The sequence below is a fragment of the Dipodascopsis tothii genome (assembly GCF_038497935.1).
Source record: "Dipodascopsis tothii strain CBS 759.85 unplaced genomic scaffold V1510scaffold_19, whole genome shotgun sequence".
Lineage (NCBI taxonomy): Eukaryota > Fungi > Ascomycota > Lipomycetes > Lipomycetales > Lipomycetaceae > Neoaidaea > Neoaidaea tothii.
This window is the reverse complement of record NW_027118003.1, coordinates 51,228-71,751: the sequence shown is the minus strand read 5'-3', so window position 1 is coordinate 71,751 and position 20,524 is coordinate 51,228. Positions and strand designations below refer to the sequence as shown.

Sequence of the window (20,524 nt, the reverse complement as noted above, 5' to 3'; positions counted from 1 at the left end):
CCGGTTGTCGTGGCAACAGCGAGATGAGATTGTTTGGGACATTACTGCTGTAAATAAACGTCAGTGGGCGAGATCATCGGCGACAATTCTACACGCCCTGAGATGAGCGACGACTCGAGCGAGCGCACTGCGCCGACGGCGGCTGCCGCTGGGCAACCAGACCGGCCGGCGTTTGGCAAATCGACGCCGATCAAGAATCCGCTGGCGTACAGCGGCCAGCAGCGGCCATTCCACAGCAAAGGTGCGAGGCGGACGAACAAGCTGACCCAGGCTTCTACAAACCGATGTCGAACGTGGACTCGCCAGTGCCCGGTGCCAAGGCGTCTAAGGACTTCATGAAGGATGACATTGAGCCACTGTCGCCGAGTACGTACCGATCGAATCTGGCGAGCGCTCAGAACCGACACGCGCCGCGGCCGCAGAAGCCCGCGGGCCGACCCCAGGACCGAGCATGGCCTGGCGGGCACGGCGGCAGGCAAGCAGGCGGCCAGGGGAGTGGCCCGCCCGGCCAGCGGCCGCCGCAGGGCCAGCGTTTCGGCGGCGATCGGGGCCCGGCCGGCCAGGCTGCCGCCCAAACCCGCGCGCCGGACGCGATTCCGGGAGCTACCACCATCTCACGGCCAACCAATCCTCGGCCAGACATGTCGTTTGTTCACCGGCAGCAGCAGAGCAAGGTGCGATCGATGGAGGAGGTCATGCGGTCGGCAATCGACCGGTACGAGGCGCAGAAGCCTGTGTACGGCACCAAGGACTACTCGAGCGTGCCGCTGCCGGCGCCGCCGGGTGACGCGCGTGCACGCACGCTGCCGCCGTCCATGGTCGCCGAAGCCGGCGAGAAGTTCTCGAGCGACGGTAAGGCCGTTCGCGGGCGCGCTGACGCAGACTACGGCTACATGCCGGCCAAAGCCACGACCGACTCGCTCAAGGGCCTGCTCGACAGCGCCACCGTAGAGCACGCGCCGGTGTCAGAGGACGATGCCAAGGTGGACGGGCTCAGCGTGACGCTACTGCCGCACCAGATCGAGGGCCTGCGGTTCCTCCTGCGACAGGAGGCCAAGGAAGTCAAGAACAAGGGCGGCCTGCTCTGCGACGACATGGGTCTCGGCAAGACGATCCAGTCGATCTCGCTGATCCTCAGCCGGCCCCAGGACGTGGCCGAGCACACGTCGGCCAACGCGTGCAAGGCCACGCTCGTGGTGGCGCCGCTGTCGTTGATCGCGCAGTGGAAGGCCGAGATCAACCAGAAAGCGGCGGGGCTGCGGGTGCTGGTCCACCACGGGTCTTCGCGTACCAAGGACGAAAACAAGTTCAAGGCGTACGACGTCGTCGTGACGACGTACCAGGTGCTGTCGTCCGAGTACCAGTCGTCCGGGCCGCTGTTCAAGCTGGACTGGTGGCGGGTCATCCTCGACGAGGCGCACACGATCAAGAACAAGACGGCCAAGGCGTCCGTCGCCGCGTTCAACGTGCACAGCGTGAGCCGGTGGGCGTTGACGGGTACGCCGCTGCAGAACAACATCGACGAGCTGCACTCGCTGTTTCTGTTTCTGCAGATCCCGCCGCTGTGCGACTCGGCGTTCTGGAAGACCAAGATCAGCGGCCCGATCGCGATCGGCCGCGGCAAGATCGCCATGAAGCGGCTGCAGGTCGTGCTCTCGCAGGTGTTTCTGCGGCGGACAAAGGCCGTGCTCGGCGAGACCGGCATCAGCCTGCCGAAGCGCAACATCCACCGGACGTCCGTCCAGCTCACGCCCGAAGAGCGCGCGTTCTACACCGACCTCGAGAAGAAGGTGTCAGAGAAGATGGAGGTCTTCATGGACGGCGGCGCCGGCAAGTACATGAGCGTGCTGCTGCTGCTGCTGCGGCTGCGCCAGGCCTGCGACCACACGGGCATCGTGGCGGCCAAGCTCGGCGGGCGCGCGAGCCTGCCGTCGACGCCGAAAAAGGCGCCCAAGGGCCGCAAGTCGACCGAGGTCGACGACCTGGCCGACGTCTTCGAGGCGCTCGCCGTCGACGCGACCAACTGCTACATCTGCCAGACCGAGCTCGCGCGCGACCGCGCCCAGCTCGGCGACAGCCTCTGCGAGGCCTGCGACGCGCGGTTCAAGGACAAGGGCACCACGCCGTCCGCGCCGTCGTCCAAGATCAAGCACATCCTGCGGCTGCTCCAGGCCGAGCCCGGCCGCAAGACCATCATCTTCAGCCAGTTCACGACGATGCTGGACATGATCGAGCCGTTCATGGTCGGCGCCGGGCTCAAGTACGCCCGCTGTAAGTCGCGCGCCGGCTGTGCTGACCGCAGACGACGGCTCGATGAAGCCGCTGCACCGCAACAAGTCGCTCGAGGCGCTCAAGACCGACCCGGACGTGGCCGTGCTGCTGTGCTCGCTCAAGTGCGGCGCGCTCGGCCTCAACCTCGTCTGCGCCTCGCGCGTCGTCCTCGTCGACCCCTGGTGGAACCCGATGGTGTCCGAGCAGGCCATCGACCGCGTCCACCGGATCGGCCAGACCCGCGACGTCGACGTCTACGAGATCACGGTCGAGAACTCGGTCGAGGAGCGCATCGTCACGCTCCAGGACAAGAAGCGCGAGCTCGCCAAGAGCGTGCTCGACGAGCGCGGCGGCACGCTGGCCGGCAACAAGCTCTCGCGCGACGAGATCCTGTTTCTGTTCAACCGCGACGACATGTAGATTGCTATATACAGGGCCCAAAACTAGCCGTACAGGCTGACCTCCGAGATCGGCTCGCCGTCGACGTCGACGCGCGCGATCCGCCCGTCGAGCTCGGGCGAGATGCCCTTGTGCGTGCGCTTGTACGTCTTGGGGTCCGTGTCCTCGTCGATGGGGAGGCCCTTTTCCTGCCACATGGAGATCACGTTGAGCTCGAGCCGGTGCCGCCGGATGCGCTCCTGGATGTCGCGGCGCCGGAGCTGCGCGACCTCCTCGGCCGTCTCGGGCCGGTCCTCGCGCTGGATGTCCTCGAGGTGGACCTCCGAGCCGGACCGCGAGACCGACTCCTGCCGCCGCCGCTGGACGGTCTCGTTGGTGGCGGCCACCTGCGGCAGGCTCTCGCAGACGATGGCCCGCAGCCGGTTGCGCCACCCGCACAGCCCCGACGTGGCTTCGCCCGCCGCCTGGTTCTTCCACCGGCCGAACAGCTTGAGCGACAGAAACCACATGCGCAGCATCTGCACGATCAGCAGGCCCTGCTCCTCGTCCACGATCTGCCGCTCCGGCGGCACCATCAGGCTCTCGAAGCCGTCCTTGCCGTTGACCATGTAGTTGCGCGTCGCACACGTGTACGACCGCGCCAGGTCCAGGGGCTCGCCGTTGACCGTCACGGTCTGCACCCGCGGCGACTTCTCCGTGCAGAACGTGTAGCGCACGCCCGAGACCTGCAGGAACCGGCCCTCGAGCGCCGGCAGCTTCGAGACGCCGTTCTCGAGCGCGTCCAGCAGCTCCCGGCCCGTGATCTCGATCACCACGCACGGGTCCTCGAACGGGAACGTCAGCACAATGTCCTTGAGCTTGACCGCGCCCGCCGGGTAGACCGTGTCGGACCGCAGCGTGCCGCCGGCGACCAGCGCGATGTCCGCGCCGTACCAGACGCGCATGATGTCGGCCACGAAGTTGCCCATGTTGCTCTCGCGCGTGCGCACGGTCTCGAACGTCGTGTCCAGCGGCACCTTGCTCCAGCCGATGACCTTGTCGAGCTTCTGGTTGAGCGTGCCCGAGATCTTGTCGACGAGCGCCGTCGTGGCCGCGTCGGCGGCCACGGACGCGTGGATGTCGCGCCGGGCCAGGTCCCACGTCCACTTGGCCACGCCGCCGGCCTCGCTCCGGAAGCCCTGGATGTACGTCAGGTTGCGGAAGTCGGTGCCGGAGCACAGCACGTCCGTGCCGTTGGTCCGGCGGTGCGAGTAGAAGTGGTCGTGCCCGCCCAGGATCAGGTCGAACGTGCCGGCCGGGACCGACTCCGCCAGCTTCAGGTCGTTGGGCTCGCGCATGTGCGTCAGCGCGATCACCAGGTCGCAGCGCTCGTCCGCCCGCAGCTTGGCCGACAGCTCGAGGCCGACGTCGATGAACGGCCGGTAGACGAGGTCCTCGGGCAGCGAATTGATCGTCTGGAGCCATTCCCTGGGTCAGCCTGGCCGCACCGCCACACACTTCTCGATCAGGCCCACGAAGCCGATGCGCAGGTCGCCCTGCTCGATGACGTGGTAGAGCTTGCCGTTGGCGATCGGCCGGCCGTCGAGCAGCACGTTCGAGATCAGCCACGGGAAGTCGCACAGATGGTTGAGCACCTTGAGCTGGTCGACGCCGAAGTCAAAGTCTGCGTGAGCGGGCCCTGCGCCACACGTACCGTGGTTGCCGTAGACGGCGACATCCGTGCCGATGTGGTGCTGCTTGAGGATCTCGACCATGTGCTTGCCCTTGGTCACGGACGACTCGAGCGACGGGTTGAACGCGTCGCCCGAGAAGACCGTGATCAGCGGCGGCTGCCCGGCGTACTGCGCGCCGGTGCGGTACTCGCGCACGGCCGTCACGAAGCGCGCGGCGCCGCCGGGCAGCTCCGCGTCCGGGAACTGCGGCGAGATGTGATAGACGTCATTGAAGTGCACCAGCCGGACGGTGGGCGGCGGCAGCGTGTTTGTGGGCATTGTGACGACGGGTGGCTCGCAGACGCCGCGCGGTGCTGAGGGCTGGACAGCGACAGCGAGGTGGATTTCTCGGGCACTGGCGTCGCTGGATGGCTCGGGCGCTGGCGTCGGCGGATGGCTCGGGCGCTGGCGTCGATCGATGACTCAGGCTAGAGCGGTGTGGTGATGGCTCGCTTCTAGTGACTACGTGGCGCGGGACGACGCCGCGCAGGCCGACGTCAGCGCCGGCCGGCGGCGCGGGCCGCGCAGCGGTGCCGCAGAGCGCCCGCAGGCGCCCGCAGGCCGGCCGGGCCGGCCGGATGCGCGGCGCGCGCGTCGCGCCAAGCGCGCAGATGCAGGTCGCCATCTTAGTTGAATATACATAAAGTGCGGCGACAATCGACCCAGACATGCTGATGATACACGGCCAGAGGCCAGCGGCGAGCGACGGCCCGCCGGCGCAGAGACGAGGAACGGGACGGACGCCGGCAGAGCCGGCGGCTGTCCATGCAGCCAGATGGTGACAGATGCGCTTCTTGTTGAGAAGAAGATGAGGGGCGCGCTCAGGGCGCGGACGCGGGCGCGCCGGGCGCGCCGGGCGCGCCGGCCTTGGCCGCGAGGTACCTTTCCTTCCACTGCCAGTACTCTTTCAGACGGATATCGGCGTACGACTTGTAGTCAAAGTCGATCGTCGAGATGACGGCCTGGATGGTGGCCCAGATGCCCCTGCCGTTAGCGCTGGCGCCGACGCACTCACCAGTAGAACCCGGGCATGCCCCACCACGCGGCGATCTCGGCCATCAGGCCGTCGACGGCGGCGTCCGTCACCGGCGGGCGCTCGTCGACGTCGGCGTCGCCGGGCAGGCCCTCGAGGTAGTGCCGGCCCCAGCTGCGCATGACGTCGCCGCCGACGGCCGGGATCAGCGACGTGTCGCAGTCAAAGCCCTGCCACTCCATGAAGTGGTTGGCCAGGTCGAACGCGCGCGGCGTCGGCAGCGCGTACTCGTAGTCGATGAACGCGACCTTGGGCACGTCCGCGCCGGCGGCGCCACCGCCGACGGGCCAGTCGTCGGGCACGAGGATGTTGCCGCTGAGCAGGTCGCAGTGCGAGATCACGGTGGGCCCGCCGGCGGCCTGGATCTCGTTTTTGGCCCACACGAGCTCGCGCATGAGCGCGGCCTTGTTTTCCACGGCCTCCTTGGTCGGCGTCGGCAGGTTCGAGATCCACCAGCCGCAGAGCTGCCAGATGTCGTCGATGGGCTCCTTGCCCGGCGCCTGGCCGGCCAGGGTCTCGGTCATCAGCCGGCGGATGACGGTGGCGTCGAGGGTCGAGTGCCACTCGGCCAGACCGCGCGCAACGCCGACCATCAGCGCCGGGTCCGACAGCTCGTGGTAGTCCACCGAGCGGCCGGCGATGAAGCCATAGACCAGGCCGTTCTTGAACTTGCCGTACAGCGGCGGCGCGAGGCCGTGTGTGTGGAGGTGGATGTGCGTGCAGAACTCGCCTGTGGGTCAGCTCCGCGGGCGCGCCGCCCGGGCCGGGCGCACTTACGGTTGCGGTCGATGATCGTGTCGGTGCCGCGGCCGTACGCGCGCACGAGCACGGCCTGCTCGTCCGGCGTGTTGGCGCGGTGGACGCCCTTGAGGAGCTGCGCGTGACCGTTAGCTTCTCCGCACCGAGGCCCCTGGGCCAGCCGCAGCGCTCTGGCGCGGGCCCAGCCGGCCGGGCCGGCACCGCCGCGCGCCGGCGGCCCGGCGGGCGGGCGCCGGCCTGCCGCGCGCACTTACGCAATTCGTGATGCCGCCCTTGACGGATATCACGTCTATGTGGGCGCTTCCCCACGACGGAAATATCTCCTCGAGCAGCCGCCGCGTGCTGGCTATCTGCGCGTCGGCGTCCTGCAGCGGAATCGCAAACTGCGGCAGGTATTTCGGACCGGCCATGGCGGGCAGTGGTCGCACGGGGTGAAGCAGGATGTTACACGAGACAGGCGGGAGGTGTGAAAACAGGAGTGGACGCACGGCGGCTGGCGTGGGCTCCGTGACTCTGCCAAATTGGGCACGCGCCCCAACAATCCAAACGGGCTGGCGACTCGACGACGGGCGACGATGCGGGTGTCGAAACGGTGGTCGGACAACAAACGAGGCGGGTGCAGCTGCCGGGGGGCGGACGTGGCTGACGCGCGACCAGGCGCTCCATAGCGCATTTTAATTAAGGGCTTAGGTAACCCCGCCAGAATCTTAGCTAATAATTGACACGTTACCGTGCGGCGCCTAGAGCCCGCTGCGCTCCTGCACAAGTGCGGCGCGGCTACGCACGCCTGCCTGGCGCAGGTCCGCCGCCCGCCGCCACGGCGGGGCCTCTAGCGCGGCGTGACCCGTGATCCGTGACCCGTGACCCGCCGCGCGCAGAAAACTTCGCCGACGCGCAAGCACCACGCAACACAATGTCCATCCCGCCTGAGGCCCTGCAGAAGGTGAGTGTCGTGCGGGCCCGCTGACGCCAGGTGCTCGAGGAGATCGAGACCCGCGCCGTGCAGTCTCAGCTCGAGCTGAACGGCGTCAAGCAGCAGATTGATCAGAAGCGCCGCGACATTCGGCTGGCCGAGCTCCGGCTGAGCCAGCTCGACGGCGTCACCGACACCGTGTGGGAGGGCGTGGGCAAGATGTGAGTAGCGGCGCGGCGCACGCTGTCTCGGTCGCCGGGCTGACCCCCAGGTTCATGAAGGTCCCGGTCGGCAGCCAGCTCGACAAGCTCAAGAAGGAGAAGAAGGACGCCGAGGACGCCATCACGCAGCTGTCCAAGAAACTCAACTACCTGGAGACGACGTACAACAATGCCAAGAAAAGCCTGGAAGAGGTGCTGGGCCGTCGGGCGTGAGCCGCCGCCGGATCGGCGCCGCAGCCGGCCTGCCAATTGGCTGATGCCCGCTGCGGCTGACTCTGTTTCATGTACATAGCGCATTTGGAAAACGCATTAGGCCGCCTGTCCGTGCGCCGGACGCATCCCGTGACGCGCAGCCCGGGAGCCTGTAGCCAGTCCGGACCGCTGCCTGGTCTCTGCGAGTGGCGTCGGAGCGTGCCACGGCCGCTGGCTGCGCGTGCTCGCGCGGGCCGCTCACGCTGCCTGCATGCCCGCGCTGCCTGTGCTGCCCGCGCTGCCTGTGATGCCCGCGCTGCCTGTTCTGCCTGCACTGCCTGCACCGCCAACCGTCCGCGCTGTCTGCACCGCCGCAGCCACCACCCCGCTAGGAGCCAGCCAGCGCCAAAAGCGCTGCCAGGTCCCAAGACACCCCAGCACCATGAACCTGGACGAGGCCACGCTGGCGTTCCACGCCGAGGGCGGCGCCAATGTGATCTACCGTATGGCCGAGAACGTAAGCGCGCGGCCGCCATGTGGCGCACGACCTTAGAGACCCCGCTGACCTCTAGCCGGACTATCTCGCTCGGTTCCGCAAGACCGGCGCCGCGCAGCAGGCGTCCGCAGCCGATCTCTATGCGTTCATCGAGACGCTCAAGCCGCTGCTGCCGACCGGCGCCATCGTCGACATGCAGCTCGTGCCCATCCCGCCGGCCGTGCTGACGTCGATCAACGCCGAGCTGCGGGCGCACGATGACGACGGCCGCCGCGACCCCAAGCGCGCGGGCCTGTACCTGGACGAGGGCGAGACACACGCGCTGCTCGTCGAGAGCATGCTGCCGGTGGCCGCCGAGGGCGAGCACCACCGCATCGCGTCCAAGGTGGCGTCGCTGTCGCTGTCGCCGGCGGACGGCAGCGCCATGATCGAGTTCAAGCCCAAGTGGCTGGTGCAGTCGCCGGACGCGCCCGCCAACTGGCGGTACTGCCGCACGTGCGCGCTCTACCGCATGCGCCACAGCGGCGACAAGCCCAAGGCGCGGTCGAGCCGGTTCTGCCCACTCAGCCTGAACGACATGGCCGCCAACGAGGCCAGCGTGACGCGCGCGATTGTGCCGGACGCGGTCGACGACGTCGCTGGGTTCTCGGCAGCGGCGCTGCGCGCGGTCGTCGCGGCCGTGCTGCGCCAGAGCGAGATCATCCCGGCGCTGCGGGCGGTGCAGGTCGCCAAGGGCGTCTCGCTCTTCACCCACGCGCCCGAGGACGTGGCCGCGCTGCAGCTGGCCATGGCCGTGCGCGACTGCACGCTGTTTGTGCGCATCGCGCCGGCGACGGACGCCCGGCCCGGCCGCCTGGTCGCCGTCGTCGACGGCCAGGCCTACGCGGCCGACCACAAGCTGGCCGACCTCGACATCAAGCGCGCCGACCACCGGCTGGCGTACTGGCAGTCGGTCGAGCGCGAGCTGATCGACGGCGGCTGGTACACGACGGTCGACGAGGCGTTCCCGCCCTGCCGGCCGTAGCTATGCATTCTACCTCTTGCCCGTGAGCTTCCACGCGCGGCCCGCCGGCGTGCCAAACGGCTCGATGTAGCCCTCGCCCTTGAGCGCCATGAGCGCCCACTCGAGCCGCACGCCGCGGAAGTCGTGCCACCGCGCCTTGACGCCGCCCACCCACCGCTCGACCAGCATCTTCTCGAGCAGCTCCTTCCACTGGCTGCGCCCGAGGTGGCGGACGATCCACGTGCGCAGCCGCGTCAGCAGCTTGAGAAACGACCCGATGTTGGGCACCGACACGTAGTACGCGTCCGGCTGGCCGGACAGCACCAGGTACCCTGCGGCCAGCACGGCCGACGCCTCGGCGCGGTCGATCCCGCCGCGCTCGAGGTCGTCGGCGCTCAGCCGCGTGTCGGCCGGCCGCTCGCGCACAAGCTGCGCGAACCGGCGAAGCACGCCTGCGTGCTCGCCTGCGCCCTCGATCGACTGCGCCAGCTTGCGGTGGTACTCGTCGGCCAGCATGATCAGGTCGCCGCCGGAGTTGACCACGAACCGACGCACGCGGCCGCCCGCCTCGCACTCGCGCAGCTCGCGGTCCACGAACGTCGGGTCGTGCGGGTACAGCGCGTGCAGCTGGGCGACCGTGATCACCTTGGGCAGCGACACCCGGAACGTGTTTATGTCGGCCACGCCGGTTCGGCCGAGCCGCGCGCCCGTCTCCGGGACCTCGTCCCACATGCGCGAGAGCACGATCGGGATGCCGACCTCGACGTCGGTCAGCTCGTCCATCTCGCCATCTGCGTCAGCAGCCGCGCCCGTCCGCCGTACCGATCGCGACCGAGTAATCGATGACCTCGAGCCGGGTCTGGGGGCGCTTGCGCGGGCTCTCTGCGTCCTCCTCGGTGGGCTCGGGGTAGATCACGTCGACGCCGGCGACGTCGCGCTTGCGCTTGCCGGCACGGCCGATCCGCGACGACTGTGAGTTGGTCAGTCGCATCGACATTGGGCGCGACGGCGGCCGGCGGCGGCGGATAATGGCCGGGGGTTAGGGCGAATGAGCCGCACGCCGTGCGGCGCACGCACCCCGGCCGCCCCCCGCCGCGCGCCGCGGCCCCACCCCGGGCCGTGGCCCGCCGCGTGCGCGGCCCGGCTGCCGGCCGCGCATGGCGCCGCGTGGCCGGGCCCGTCGCAAATCGACCGGGGCGGCGATTTCGTGATCGACTACGCCGACGACGACGACTCCCATCTCCTCCCCATTGAACGACGCAAGCAATGGCGAACGCATCCTCCAAGAAGCAGGCGACGGCCAACGTCGAGGCGCTCGCGCTGCTGCACAAGGTCTCGCTCGCGCTCAACACGCTATACGTGCTGTCGTACTTTTTCCTGTCGCGGCCGGCGACCATCAAGCCGTTTCTGTTCCTGTCGCTGCCGGCGTGGATCATCGAGACAATGCTCGAGCGGATGGGTGAGTAGCTGGCGGGCGGCACGGGCGCGCTGACCGCAGGCCGGCCGAAGTACGCGGCCAACGGGTCGCTCGTCAACCCCGGCGAGAACCTGGCCCAGGCTGGGCTGACCGAGGCCATGTGGGACGTGGTCTACGTGACGTTCATCATCGACGTGCTGGCGATCGTGGTCGGCCGCAACGTGGTGTGGTGGCTGTACGCGGTGGTAAGTGGGCGCCTGGGCGCGCTGACGCAGATCCCGGTCTACGCCGGCTACAAGGCGTTCGGCTTGGCCAGCCCGCTGCTCGGCAAGGGCGCGCCGGCGCCGGCGGCCGCGGCCGAGACCGAGCCGCAGAACCGCCGCGAGCGGCGGCGCACGCGGCAGTCTGTGAAGACGTAATCAAGACAGATATAGAGTAAATGTACAGGAGATGTGTGGATATGTACTGGCGAATGCGTCTATCGTCTCGATGCCGTCCGCGCGGCCTAGACGAGCGTGCGCTTGATCAGGCACCACGAGGCCGCGGCGCCGCCCATCAGGCCGCTCGAGATGGCCATCGGCTTCAGGCCGCGGGTCGAGCGGAAGACGGCGCCGGCGAGCAGGCCGGCCGCCACGCTGTTGTAGTCGTCGTGGTAGCCGCGGTAGTAGCCCAGCAGCGAGTTGATGCCGTTGTACGTCATGGCGAGCACGCCGGCCGAGTTGCCCAGGAACGGGCCGCGGCGCGTGACCGCGTTGAGGATGCTGTTGACCTTGATGCGCGACGGCGCGTCCGCCGGGGCCGTGCGCAGGCCCTCCACCGCGCCGTACGCGCCGCCCAGGCCCAGGCCCGCCAGGTAGACTGCGCCGGTGCCGTAGCACAGATCGTCCGTCCAGCCGCGCGACGGCAGCGCCGACCGCGAGCCGGGCAGGTCGTTGAGCACCTCGTCCTCCAGGTCGAGGAACTCCAGGCCCTGATCCAGGCCCGAGAGCGGGTGCAGCGACGCCGCGTCCAGCGGCTGCGACAGGAACGACGACACCTCGAGGTCCTGGTCGTTGCGCTGGTTCGGCGCGGTCTGCGCGCCCTGCCGGTTACCGAGAAGCCACGACATGGTGTGAGTGTGTGAGAGGAGATCTAGTTCGCGCTGGTGCCGGGGAAGCCTGCAATTCTGCCGTGCGCGCTGCTGCTGTGCGTGCGGGTTGCTCCTGCGCTGGGTTCTGTTTGCTTCTGACGAGTCCTGAAAAATTTGCGGGGTTAGGGTCCGTTCCAGTGTTTGTCTACGCAGCCGCGGCCTCCGCCCCAGACGCGACACCGCACCGACCGCCGGAATGTCGTTTTATCTGACGCTGATCGGGCCGGGCGACAATGCGATTTACGAGCTCGAGTTTGGCACGTTCCGGCAGGGCGGCGACGGCACGTCCAAGGTGAGTGAGCCGCACGGCGCGCGGCGCGACTGCGACGCGGCGGCGGCCGCGCAGGCACCGCCGTCGCCGCAAGACACCGCGGCCGCCGGAGACGCTACCGGAGGCTCGTGGGGCGGTGGGCGGCGCCAGCGACTCAGTCGGAGGCGGTGTCCTGCGGCCAAGCATATAGCCGCAGGCATATAGCCGCACGGCCGCGTGGCCGCAGGCGCCGGCTGCGGCGGCCAGCAACCGGCCCCCGAGCCGGCTGCGGCATCCTGCCGGCCGCCCTGCGCAGCCTGCTCCGCGCAGGCCCCAGGCACAGACGCTGACGGCCAGTTCTCGCAGGACATGAAGCAGCTCAACCCGTTCATCGTGCACTCGTCGCTGGACATCGTCGAAGAGGTCCAGTGGATCTCCAGCCCGATGTACATGAAGGTCATCGACCGGTTCTACAACTACTTCGTCTCTGCATTCATCACGGCCGGCAGTAAGTGGGCGGCGGGGCTGGCTGACGCAGACATCAAATTCCTGCTCCTGCACGAGTCGCGCTCGGAGGAGAGCATCCGGCAGTTCTTCATGGACCTGTACGATCTGTACGTGAAGCGCATCATGTCGCCGTTCTACACGGTCGGGCAGCCGATCAAGAGCCAGACGTTCGACCACCGCGTGCGGCTGCTGGCGAAGAAGTACCTGTGATTACCCGGCGCGTGCGGCGCGTGCGGCTCGGCGTGCGGCGCGCTACCCGGCGTGCGCTACGGCGGCGACCCGCAGTCACGTGTCCGGTGACAGCGCGCCTTGCCGTTCCAGGCCCGGGCCCGATAACATGGCGCCGGGCGCGGGGCGATAAGCTCCCGGGCCCAGTCGCCGGCGGGCCGGCGGTTGGCGCCAACGGCCTCTTAAAGGGCGCCGGGCCCGCAATTGAGTCACTGTAAGTAGAAGACGCAATGGACACCGCCACGAAGCTCGAGTTCATCCAGGCGCTGCCCAAGGTCGAGCTGCACATGCACCTCGAGGGCTCGCTCGAGCCCGAGCTGCTCTTTGAGATTGCCGGCCGCAACGGGCTCAAGGTGCCGTTCGCGTCGCCGGAGGAGATCCGCGAGAAGTGCAACTTCACGTCGCTGCAGTCGTTCCTCGACCTGTACTACGAGGGCCACAAGGTGCTGTGCACGCACGCGGACTTCAAGGACCTGGCGTACGCGTACTTCAAGCGCGTGTCGGTCACGAACCTGCGCCACGCCGAGCTCTTCTTCGAGCCGCAGGAGCACACCGTCCGCGGCGTCAAGATGGAGGACATCGTCATGGGCCTGACCGAGGGCTGCGAGCTCGGCCTCAAGGAGTTCGGCATCACGTCCGAGCTGATCCTGTGCCTCCTGCGCCACTACGACGTCGCCAACATGATGGACACGCTCAAGGCCGCGCTGCCGTTCAAGCAGTACATCAAGGGCGTCGGCATGTGCTCGACCGAGATCGGCTACCCGCCCACGCTCTACACCGAGGTCTTCCAGTTCGCCAAGGACAACGGCTTCCGCATCACGTCCCACGCCGGCGAGGAGGGCCCGCCCGACTTTGTGCGCCAGTCGGTGGAGATCCTCGGCATCGAGCGCTGCGACCACGGCATCGGCATGCGCTCCGACCCCGCCGTCGTCAAGCTGCTGGCCGACAAGAAGATCGGCGTGACCATGTGCCCGATCTCGAACGTGCTGCTCAAGGTCACCAAGTCGATCCCCTACTCGCCCATCCGCCAGTACCTCGACGCCGGCGTCATGATCTGCTTCAACTCGGACGACCCCTCGTACTTTGGCAGCACCTACATCGACGAGAACTACGAGGCCGTCGAGAAGGAGATGGGCCTGTGCGTGGCCGAGTGGGTCAAGATCGCCCGCGACGCCATCACCATGTCCTGGGTCGACGACGCCGAGCGCGCGTCGCTGCTGGCCGAGGTCGACGCCGTCTGCGCCAAGTACGGCGTCGCTGTCTAGATCGCAATGCAATTTATTCCGCGCGCCGCGCGAGCAATGAGCAACTAGCTAACAGGCCCTGCCGGCCATGGACATCGTGTAACTTTTCGTGTAAATCCGCAAAACCAGCAAACTCCAGCCAAACCTGCTTTTGAGTACCCTCCGATATATACACCCATAAAGTACAGAGAGAGTGTCGTGAATTCGTAGCCTAGGACGACGCGTCGACGAACTTGACGCGCTTTGGCCGCGACGTGTTGCCGTCCTGCGCCGTCAGTTTCTTGGCCCGCGAGTGCTTGGACTTGTGCTTGGACGCCTTGCGGTGCTTGGCCGGCGGCGACGGCTTGGCCGGCGACTGGAAGACCTCGGGCTTGGGCTGGGCGATCAGCCCGCTGCGGTATGACGTCTCGCGCGGCGCCACGTTCTCGCCGTCCGCGCGGACGTCGGCGATGACCGTGTCGAGCGACGTGTCGAGCGACGTGTCGGGCGTGGCCGCGGGCGTGGACGAGAAACGCCGGCCGGCGAGCAGCTGCAGCTCGTCCTCGTCCGTGGACAGCTCGGCCATGACCACGTCCTCGGGCTCGCGCGCCAGCATGAACGTCTCCTCGTCGGGCCCGGCGGGCGCCAGTACGGCCGCTTCGGCGGTGTCTGCGGCGAGCGGCTCGCCGGGCGCGTCCACAAACGCGTCGCCGAAGTCGGCCGGGTCGAACGCCGGCTCGGCAGAGATCTCGACGACGAGGTCCGACGCGGCCTCCGATGCGTCCTCCGGCCCAGTCTCCAGCAGCGGCGGCTGCGTGCGCTCGCCCGCCGGCCGCGCCGGCTCCTCCGTGGCTTCCTCCTCCTCCAGGATCGTCTCCGGCAGCGCGTACAGCTGCGACAGCGACGACGACGACGACGACAGCGTCGGCGACGGGATCGCGATCCGCAGCAGCGGCCGGTCGCCGTCGTCGTACGTCGACACGTCGCAGAAGCTGCCGCTGTCGGCCGTGTCCGCGTCGTCCACGCACACGACCTGGCGCTCAGGGTGGCGGCCGCTGCGTAGCACGGTGCCCGCGGCCACGGCCGGCGGGATCGCGCGCGCAAACAGCGGCCCGTGGCGGCGCGCAGCCGCCTTCTTCTCGCGCTTGTCTGGCATCAGCATGTCCAGCACAAGCTCCATGGAGCGGTACGCCAGCGCGACGGTCACGCCGGCGGCGATCCCGATCACCGTCGCCGTGAATGCAAACAGGTAGAGCGAGCCGGCCGCGTTCGTCAGCGCGCGCGGAAACACCACGGCGGTGACGACGGAGCGCGCAAACTGCGCCAGCGGCACGACGGGCGCCAGCGCCGCGCCCGTCAGCCGGAACCCCAGCTTGTAGGGCTCAAAGAGCAGGCCGGTGGCCAGCGAGAACAATTGACCGAAGAGAGAGGCCATAGTATGATCTGCAAATCGCCGCAGCAGGCGGCAACGGGGGCTGGATGGCAGGCCCTAGATCAAGGCGGTGTGGGCGGCGCGTCTGTGAAAATTTGCCCGCAAAGTGCTGGGGCGCGGTCATGAGTCCGCGGCGGTGACGCGTGTCCGTAAACGGTGACCTGCGGATCGTCACAGCGGGTCGCGGCGACCCGCGCCATACGGTGCCCCGCGGGTCTGTGCGCCACGCAGCGTGCGCCACCTCCGCCGCCGGGCCGCGCCGAGCGGCCGGCCCGTGGGTGCTGGCTGCGCCGGGGGCGCGGGTGAGCCGCACAGAATGCGGCTCGGATCGGCGCGCCCGCCGCGCGGCGGCCGCCTCTACCGCGCCGCCTCCGGGCACCCGCGCGAGCCTCGTACGGCTCCCGCCGAGCGCCGCGCCCGCGCAGGCGAGCCGGAGCCGCACCCGGTGCGGCTGAGCACCGCCGCAGGCAGCCAGCCGCGGGCTGCGCCACAATGTGGCTGAGCACAGCGCCACACCGCCGCCGCCGCACCGTCACCGCACCACCATCTCGCAGATCGTCAGCCATCCCCCCGACCATCCATCCGCCGCACCATGGGTAACTCAGCCTCGCAGGAGCGGCCGGCCGACGCGCACGCGGAGCGCCATGGCATCGACGACACGTCGTCCACGTTCTCGTCGGACACGCACGACCACGGCGACCAGCAGGAGCCGCGGACGCAGCACCCCAAGGCCATCAAATCGATCATGGAGGCGCCGTCGTTCGACTCGCTGGACTCACAGCCCACCGCACAGCACTACGAGTCGTCGGCGGACCACTCCAAGAGCTTCTACGGCGGCAGCGGGTACGACGACGACGACGACGACAGCGAGGCGTTGCGGAACCTCAAGATCACCGAGCCCAGCGACGAGGGCGACAAGGGCAAGAGCCCAGAGGGCAAGCCCGTGTCCAAGATGATGTCCGGCGAGGAGATCGACTTCAAGTACGGGGCCACGAGCGAGAAGACGGTGCCGACGCTGATCAGCTGGGTGCACGGCGGGCGCAAGGTGTACGTCACGGGCACGTTCACGGGCTGGCGCAAGATGATCAAGCTCACGCGGGCCGGGGACGAGTTCTCGGTGGTGCTGAACCTGCTGCCGGGCACGCACCGGATCCGGTTCGTGGTCGACAACGAGCTGCGGTGCTCGGACATGCTGCCCACGGCGACGGACTCGATGGGCAACCTGGTCAACTACATCGAGGTCTTCCCGGAGGACGACATGCCCGCGCTCGAGCGCGAGGGCGTGATCGAGGACGACAAGTACGAGGACGACGTGGGCGAGGTGCCGCCGCTCGAGTACACGAGCGAGATCCCGGAGATCTTCACCAACCCGGAGGTGACGGACAAGTACGTGTCGGACGAGTACCCGGCGCCGCCGTTCCTGCCGCCGCACCTCGAGACAGTGATCCTGAACAACAACTGGACCGAGAAGGACGACAGCAGCGTGCTGCCGATCCCGAACCACGTCGTGCTCAACCACCTGGCGACGACGAGCATCAAGCACAACGTGCTGGCCGTCGCCAGCGTCAGCCGGTACGCCCGCAAGTACGTCACCCAGATCCTCTACGCGCCGCTGTAGGCGCGGCTGCATCGCACGGGCCGCGCCCGGCGCCAGACATTCCCTAGAGCGCATGTACAAAAGAATTTACTACCGCACACGCTTGGCCGGCCGGCTGCCGGCCGCGGCCTTGCGCTTCTTGCCGGCGGCGAGCTTCCAGTCGCGCACCGCGCGCGCGGCGCGGTCGAGGATGCGCTTTTCCGAGAGCCGCACCTCGATCGCGTTGTGCACGTTGAAGCCGAGCGCCGTGTCGAACCGCAGGTTCTCGTCCGTCACGATGTCGGTCGGGTACTCGGCCGCCTTGGCCGCCAGGATCTGCAGCCACGCCTCCTGCGCGGCCTCGGTCTTGAGCGCCCGGCGGGGGACCTCGAACAGCGCCGTCGGCTCGGCCTTTTTGAGCGCCCGGAACTCGGGCGCCGACAGCTGCAGGACGTACGTCAGCAGCAGCGCCTCGAGCGGCACCGCCGGCGACTCGCACGCGAGCTCGTACGTCTCGTCGAGGATGTACTCGTCGTTGGCCTCGCCGACGTCGGTGAGGAAGTCGATGCGCTTCTGGAGGTTGGCCTCGTTGAGCTCGGCCCCGGCGATCTTGAGGATCGCGTCGGCGCCGATCTCGACCACGTCGTTGGCCGTCTTGCCGGGCCGCACGTAGCCGTAGCGCCGGAGGAGGTCGGCGTTCGGCAGGTCGCCGTACGTGTTGTAGACCTGCGCGCCCGCCGGGATGGGCGCGATCGCCCGCATCTCGAGGTTGGTCGGCGTGTAGAACAGTTTGGCCTGCGTCAGCGCGTCCGCCCGGGACTTACGTTGTTCAGGTCCGAGTCGCCGTTGAGCATGTCGGCGAGGGGGACCATGGCCTTGATGAAGTCGGCCTCGTCGTCGTCGCCGGCGTCGCTGGCGGCCTCGGCGGGCGGCGGGCCGGCGGCCCCGGCGCCGGCCTCGGCGTCTTCCTCGGCCTCCTCCTCGGCCTCCTCCTCGGCCTCGGCCTCCTCCGCAACCTCCTCCTCCTCCCCGCCCGGGTTGCGCTCCAGATCAAAGCTGTACGACAGAATCAGCGAGCCCATGCGGTGGAACGCCGCCAGGCTCGTGTCCACGCCCGCAAACACGTCCGCGTGCCGCGCCACCAGCGGCGCCACCACGCTCCGGTACGTCTCCTCGGCCTCGTCCTTGCCGATCTTGTCCAGCACGGTCGTGCCCGCCAGCTCGGCCAGCTCCGCGTCCGTCCAGAACATCGGCAGCGTGAACTCGGTCGGCAGCACGTCAAAGTACGGCGCCCACCGCGAGCCCGGCCCCGACTCGGCCAGCATGGCCACGATCAACGCGACCCACGCGCCCAGCCCCGCCAGCTCCGGGATCCGCGCCGCCAGCCCGCTGTTTTCCACCGTCAGCAGCGCCGTCCGCGGCAGCGAAAACAGCACCTCGCCCTCGGCCACGTCCGCGGCCGCCACCACGGCCCGGCCCTGCTTCTCCGCGCGCATGTCCACCAGCGCGATCTTGTCCGAGACCCGGAAGCCGTCGTGCGCGGCCAGCCAGGCCATGAACCGGTCCGATCGCTCGGCGAATTGATCCAGCGCCATGGCGTCTGCGGTCATCTGGTCAGCGCGCCCACCCGGCCCCTACCTCTCTCTCTCTGTGCGCTCTGCTGCAGCCGTCTGCGGCTGTGCTGCTGCGTTCTGCTGTGGGCGCTGTCGGTCTCTCTGACCGCCGGTCGATCTGCGAAATTTTTGTGTGGGAGCCGGCCACTTCACCCCAACACAGCTCTCCACCCGCCAGGCCGCCATCGCGTCAGCACCAGCCATCCCCCCAGCGCCTTCCATCACGCGTCGCCGGGCAGTGTGATCACCGAGATGGCGACCCTAGCAGAGCCGCGGACGCGCGAGCGGCACACGTTCATCGTCGCCAGCAACTTCCGGCACGTCCCGGAGACGCTGGCGCTCCAGAAGGACTCGCTCGACCTCGTGGACGTGCCGGGCGCGCGGCACAGCCGGGCAATTCTGCCGGCGGATGCGCTGGCCACGGAGGTGCGTGTGTGCGCGCGCTGTGCTGACCGCAGGACTCGCTGGCCGGGCTGAAGAACGTCAAGATCGAGCTGTCGCGGAGCGAGAACTTTGCGCGGGCGGCGCCGTTCGAGCGCCTGGCCCCGCGCGGCACGCACGTGTGGCTGGAGACGACGGGCGAGGCCGACTGGGCGCGCATCTGCGCGTGGATCAAGCAGAACGTGCAGCCGTCGGCGGCGTGCGTGGGCGAGGCGTCGTTCATCCGGCTGCCGTTCGGGCACTACCTGCAGACGGCCAACACCGACGGCAGCGTGTTTGCGGCGCACGTCGCGGGCACGTACTGCGCGGACGAGGCGTGCCGGACGGCGGCCGCAGGCCTGGCCTCGGCCGACTCGTGGACGGTGTCGGTGGACCGGCAGACGACGGACGCGCGGTTCCGCGACAAGATCGTGGTCGAGGCCTACTGGGCGCACGGCAACTGGTCCGAGAAGATCGTGCCGGCGGCGGGCAGCCGCGTCGAGGTCGGCGTGCTCGGCCGGCTGGCCGACAGCGACGACACGGACGTCACGCTGGGCGGCATCCTCGCCGTCGTGGGCGAGACCGAGCAGTTCACGCCGACGATGATCGACTTCACGCCGCGGCACCGCGCTGCGGCGCGGCAGACGGTGTACCGCGCGGACTTCCGCAAGCCGTACGGCCTGCACCCGAAGCACGTCACCAAGATCGCGGGCGACTTCGCGCCGCCGGACGTGGCCTACGCCGACGTCGACCTCGAGGACGCGCTCGAGTTCACCGAGGACGGCGACGTCGTGCCGGCGGCGTCGACCAAGGCCGCCTGCAAGCTGCACGCGTACTACACGCTGCCCAACTTCCTGTTTGTGGACAAGTACCAGCTGTCGGACCTGGCCGACGCCAAGGCCGGCGGCGTGCAGCGCGTCGTGGGCATCTGGGGCGAGACCGACCTCGAGGTGCCCGTGTGGATGGTCGACGGCTGGGGCAGCTCGGTCCTGCTCGAGGTGCTGCCGTCGCCGCGCCCGCCGCCGATCCCGCTGCGGCCGGGCCTCGAGTACATGGAGCTCGAGATCCCCATGCACTCGCGCTACGAGGTGCCGGACTGGAACACCTCCGTGGTCACGCACGAGGTGCCGTGGCCGGTGCTGTTCTGGGCCTGCCCGGCGGCCGTGTCCGAGGACCGCCTGCGCAAGAACCCGTTCGAGTCGAGCCCGCTGGGCGTCGAGCGCTTCTTCGACGCGGGCACGACGTTCCACTACCTGACGCCGAACCTGAACGCGTCGACCGCGGCCGAGCCGACGCACCTGACGTCCGAGCTGCGCATCCCGGTCGTCCCGCTGGAGACGTACCGCTGGGTCCAGCCCGTGACCGTCGTGGTCATTGTGTTTGGCTGCTTCTGGATCTTCTACAAGACCGCGTGCGGCTGGCGCCGCGACGGCGGCATCACCAAGCCGGCGCCGAAGAAGGCCAAGGGCCGCAAGGACGCCAAGCCCGAGCCGGCGACCCCGCGGCGCCGGGCCGCGTCGCCGAAGCACACGGGCGCGTCGGTCGCGGCGTCGGGCATGGAGCTGCGGTCACGGGCGCTGCCGGCGGCGGAGTAGGTAGCAATACACTGGCCGGAAGACTCAGCCGCGCGGCGTGCGGCGCGGTGCCGCGCCCCCCCCCCCCCCGCGCCCCCGGCCCCCCCCCCCCCCGGGGGGGGGGGGGCCTTGCGCCGGACACCGGGCGGCGGATGC

At 69.0% G+C, this 20,524-nt stretch overlaps 14 protein-coding genes across 14 annotated transcripts; 8 read left to right on the top strand and 6 right to left on the bottom strand.

The window, feature by feature from the left end:
* Positions 1-893: 893 nt before the first annotated feature.
* Positions 894-2,691, top strand: V1510DRAFT_366490 (SNF2 family N-terminal domain-containing protein; the record flags this gene model as incomplete). Its single annotated transcript, XM_066931271.1, has 2 exons — positions 894-2,271; positions 2,303-2,691. The coding sequence occupies 2 exons, from the start codon at positions 894-896 to the stop codon at positions 2,689-2,691; spliced, it is 1,767 nt and encodes a 588-aa protein (XP_066788366.1).
* V1510DRAFT_430712 (Metallo-dependent phosphatase-like protein) lies at positions 2,671-4,845 on the bottom strand. The gene is made up of 3 exons (XM_066935387.1): positions 4,364-4,845; positions 4,168-4,333; positions 2,671-4,137 (listed from the first exon to the last, which is right to left on the bottom strand). The coding sequence occupies exons 1-3, from the start codon at positions 4,659-4,661 to the stop codon at positions 2,715-2,717; spliced, it is 1,887 nt and encodes a 628-aa protein (XP_066788365.1). The 5' UTR covers positions 4,662-4,845; the 3' UTR covers positions 2,671-2,714.
* Positions 4,846-4,994: 149 nt separating this feature from the next.
* Positions 4,995-6,827, bottom strand: V1510DRAFT_418401 (kinase-like domain-containing protein). Its single transcript, XM_066934110.1, has 4 exons — positions 6,429-6,827; positions 6,193-6,289; positions 5,398-6,145; positions 4,995-5,366 (listed from the first exon to the last, which is right to left on the bottom strand). The coding sequence occupies exons 1-4, from the start codon at positions 6,582-6,584 to the stop codon at positions 5,204-5,206; spliced, it is 1,164 nt and encodes a 387-aa protein (XP_066788364.1). The 5' UTR covers positions 6,585-6,827; the 3' UTR covers positions 4,995-5,203.
* V1510DRAFT_161108 (putative Prefoldin subunit 1) lies at positions 6,825-7,743 on the top strand. The gene is made up of 3 exons (XM_066930355.1): positions 6,825-7,117; positions 7,148-7,308; positions 7,359-7,743. The coding sequence occupies exons 1-3, from the start codon at positions 7,088-7,090 to the stop codon at positions 7,519-7,521; spliced, it is 354 nt and encodes a 117-aa protein (XP_066788363.1). The 5' UTR covers positions 6,825-7,087; the 3' UTR covers positions 7,522-7,743.
* A 199-nt stretch (positions 7,744-7,942) lies between these two features.
* On the top strand, positions 7,943-9,020 carry V1510DRAFT_366651 (inositol-pentakisphosphate 2-kinase; the record flags this gene model as incomplete). The annotated part of the gene is made up of 2 exons (XM_066931278.1): positions 7,943-8,017; positions 8,073-9,020. 2 exons carry the CDS (start codon positions 7,943-7,945, stop codon positions 9,018-9,020), a joined length of 1,023 nt encoding a protein of 340 aa, XP_066788362.1.
* A 9-nt stretch (positions 9,021-9,029) lies between these two features.
* On the bottom strand, positions 9,030-9,990 carry V1510DRAFT_395723 (bifunctional purine biosynthesis protein purH; the record flags this gene model as incomplete). The annotated part of the gene is made up of 2 exons (XM_066931871.1): positions 9,030-9,790; positions 9,822-9,990. The coding sequence occupies 2 exons, from the start codon at positions 9,988-9,990 to the stop codon at positions 9,030-9,032; spliced, it is 930 nt and encodes a 309-aa protein (XP_066788361.1).
* A 64-nt stretch (positions 9,991-10,054) lies between these two features.
* On the top strand, positions 10,055-10,877 carry V1510DRAFT_379556 (uncharacterized protein). Its single transcript, XM_066931619.1, has 3 exons — positions 10,055-10,458; positions 10,498-10,661; positions 10,692-10,877. The coding sequence occupies exons 1-3, from the start codon at positions 10,266-10,268 to the stop codon at positions 10,833-10,835; spliced, it is 501 nt and encodes a 166-aa protein (XP_066788360.1). The 5' UTR covers positions 10,055-10,265; the 3' UTR covers positions 10,836-10,877.
* Positions 10,833-11,645, bottom strand: V1510DRAFT_445525 (Tim17/Tim22/Tim23/Pmp24 family-domain-containing protein). Its single transcript, XM_066935705.1, has one exon. The coding sequence runs from the start codon at positions 11,522-11,524 to the stop codon at positions 10,922-10,924; it is 603 nt and encodes a 200-aa protein (XP_066788359.1). The 5' UTR covers positions 11,525-11,645; the 3' UTR covers positions 10,833-10,921.
* Positions 11,646-11,714: 69 nt separating this feature from the next.
* Positions 11,715-12,746, top strand: V1510DRAFT_418389 (Sedlin). The gene is made up of 3 exons (XM_066934109.1): positions 11,715-11,837; positions 12,153-12,303; positions 12,334-12,746. The coding sequence occupies exons 1-3, from the start codon at positions 11,742-11,744 to the stop codon at positions 12,510-12,512; spliced, it is 426 nt and encodes a 141-aa protein (XP_066788358.1). The 5' UTR covers positions 11,715-11,741; the 3' UTR covers positions 12,513-12,746.
* On the top strand, positions 12,747-13,932 carry V1510DRAFT_418388 (uncharacterized protein). Its single transcript, XM_066934108.1, has one exon. The coding sequence runs from the start codon at positions 12,761-12,763 to the stop codon at positions 13,793-13,795; it is 1,035 nt and encodes a 344-aa protein (XP_066788357.1). The 5' UTR covers positions 12,747-12,760; the 3' UTR covers positions 13,796-13,932.
* On the bottom strand, positions 13,793-15,346 carry V1510DRAFT_418387 (uncharacterized protein). Its single transcript, XM_066934107.1, has one exon. The coding sequence runs from the start codon at positions 15,186-15,188 to the stop codon at positions 13,986-13,988; it is 1,203 nt and encodes a 400-aa protein (XP_066788356.1). The 5' UTR covers positions 15,189-15,346; the 3' UTR covers positions 13,793-13,985.
* A 396-nt stretch (positions 15,347-15,742) lies between these two features.
* On the top strand, positions 15,743-16,891 carry V1510DRAFT_418385 (5'-AMP-activated protein kinase beta subunit, interation domain-containing protein). Its single transcript, XM_066934106.1, has one exon. The coding sequence runs from the start codon at positions 15,778-15,780 to the stop codon at positions 16,801-16,803; it is 1,026 nt and encodes a 341-aa protein (XP_066788355.1). The 5' UTR covers positions 15,743-15,777; the 3' UTR covers positions 16,804-16,891.
* On the bottom strand, positions 16,846-18,527 carry V1510DRAFT_395707 (uncharacterized protein). Its single transcript, XM_066931870.1, has 3 exons — positions 18,400-18,527; positions 17,586-18,371; positions 16,846-17,556 (listed from the first exon to the last, which is right to left on the bottom strand). Exons 2-3 carry the CDS (start codon positions 18,369-18,371, stop codon positions 16,873-16,875), a joined length of 1,470 nt encoding a protein of 489 aa, XP_066788354.1. The 5' UTR covers positions 18,400-18,527; the 3' UTR covers positions 16,846-16,872.
* A 99-nt stretch (positions 18,528-18,626) lies between these two features.
* V1510DRAFT_403597 (PIG-X) lies at positions 18,627-20,389 on the top strand (the record flags this gene model as incomplete). The annotated part of the gene is made up of 2 exons (XM_066932178.1): positions 18,627-18,800; positions 18,833-20,389. 2 exons carry the CDS (start codon positions 18,627-18,629, stop codon positions 20,387-20,389), a joined length of 1,731 nt encoding a protein of 576 aa, XP_066788353.1.
* Between the last annotated feature and the right edge of the window lie 135 nt (positions 20,390-20,524).

Bases quoted from the DNA above. Each gene is read 5' to 3' on its own strand.
- V1510DRAFT_418387 (XM_066934107.1), bottom strand. From the start codon at position 15,188: ATGGCCTCTCTCTTCGGTCAATTGTTCTCGCTGGCCACCGGCCTGCTC.
- V1510DRAFT_418389 (XM_066934109.1), top strand. From the start codon at position 11,742: ATGTCGTTTTATCTGACGCTGATCGGGCCGGGCGACAATGCGATTTAC. The intron at 11,838-12,152 runs GTGAGTGAGCCG...GCTGACGGCCAG, and splicing joins GCGGCGACGGCACGTCCAAG to TTCTCGCAGGACATGAAGCA. The intron at 12,304-12,333 runs GTAAGTGGGCGG...TGGCTGACGCAG, and splicing joins TGCATTCATCACGGCCGGCA to ACATCAAATTCCTGCTCCTG.
- V1510DRAFT_418385 (XM_066934106.1), top strand. From the start codon at position 15,778: ATGGGTAACTCAGCCTCGCAGGAGCGGCCGGCCGACGCGCACGCGGAG.
- V1510DRAFT_418388 (XM_066934108.1), top strand. From the start codon at position 12,761: ATGGACACCGCCACGAAGCTCGAGTTCATCCAGGCGCTGCCCAAGGTC.
- V1510DRAFT_395707 (XM_066931870.1), bottom strand. From the start codon at position 18,371: ATGACCGCAGACGCCATGGCGCTGGATCAATTCGCCGAGCGATCGGAC. The intron at 17,557-17,585 runs GTAAGTCCCGGG...GCGCTGACGCAG, and splicing joins GCGACTCGGACCTGAACAAC to GCCAAACTGTTCTACACGCC.
- V1510DRAFT_445525 (XM_066935705.1), bottom strand. From the start codon at position 11,524: ATGTCGTGGCTTCTCGGTAACCGGCAGGGCGCGCAGACCGCGCCGAAC.
- V1510DRAFT_418401 (XM_066934110.1), bottom strand. From the start codon at position 6,584: ATGGCCGGTCCGAAATACCTGCCGCAGTTTGCGATTCCGCTGCAGGAC. The intron at 6,290-6,428 runs GTAAGTGCGCGC...GGTCACGCGCAG, and splicing joins AGGGCGGCATCACGAATTGC to CTCCTCAAGGGCGTCCACCG. The intron at 5,367-5,397 runs GTGAGTGCGTCG...CGCTAACGGCAG, and splicing joins GGCATGCCCGGGTTCTACTG to GGGCATCTGGGCCACCATCC.
- V1510DRAFT_161108 (XM_066930355.1), top strand. From the start codon at position 7,088: ATGTCCATCCCGCCTGAGGCCCTGCAGAAG. The intron at 7,118-7,147 runs GTGAGTGTCGTG...CGCTGACGCCAG, and splicing joins CGCCTGAGGCCCTGCAGAAG to GTGCTCGAGGAGATCGAGAC. The intron at 7,309-7,358 runs GTGAGTAGCGGC...GCTGACCCCCAG, and splicing joins TGGGAGGGCGTGGGCAAGAT to GTTCATGAAGGTCCCGGTCG.
- V1510DRAFT_430712 (XM_066935387.1), bottom strand. From the start codon at position 4,661: ATGCCCACAAACACGCTGCCGCCGCCCACCGTCCGGCTGGTGCACTTC. The intron at 4,334-4,363 runs GTACGTGTGGCG...CCGCTCACGCAG, and splicing joins CGCCGTCTACGGCAACCACG to ACTTTGACTTCGGCGTCGAC. The intron at 4,138-4,167 runs GTGTGTGGCGGT...AGGCTGACCCAG, and splicing joins TTCGTGGGCCTGATCGAGAA to GGAATGGCTCCAGACGATCA.
- V1510DRAFT_379556 (XM_066931619.1), top strand. From the start codon at position 10,266: ATGGCGAACGCATCCTCCAAGAAGCAGGCGACGGCCAACGTCGAGGCG. The intron at 10,459-10,497 runs GTGAGTAGCTGG...CGCTGACCGCAG, and splicing joins GACAATGCTCGAGCGGATGG to GCCGGCCGAAGTACGCGGCC. The intron at 10,662-10,691 runs GTAAGTGGGCGC...GCGCTGACGCAG, and splicing joins TGTGGTGGCTGTACGCGGTG to ATCCCGGTCTACGCCGGCTA.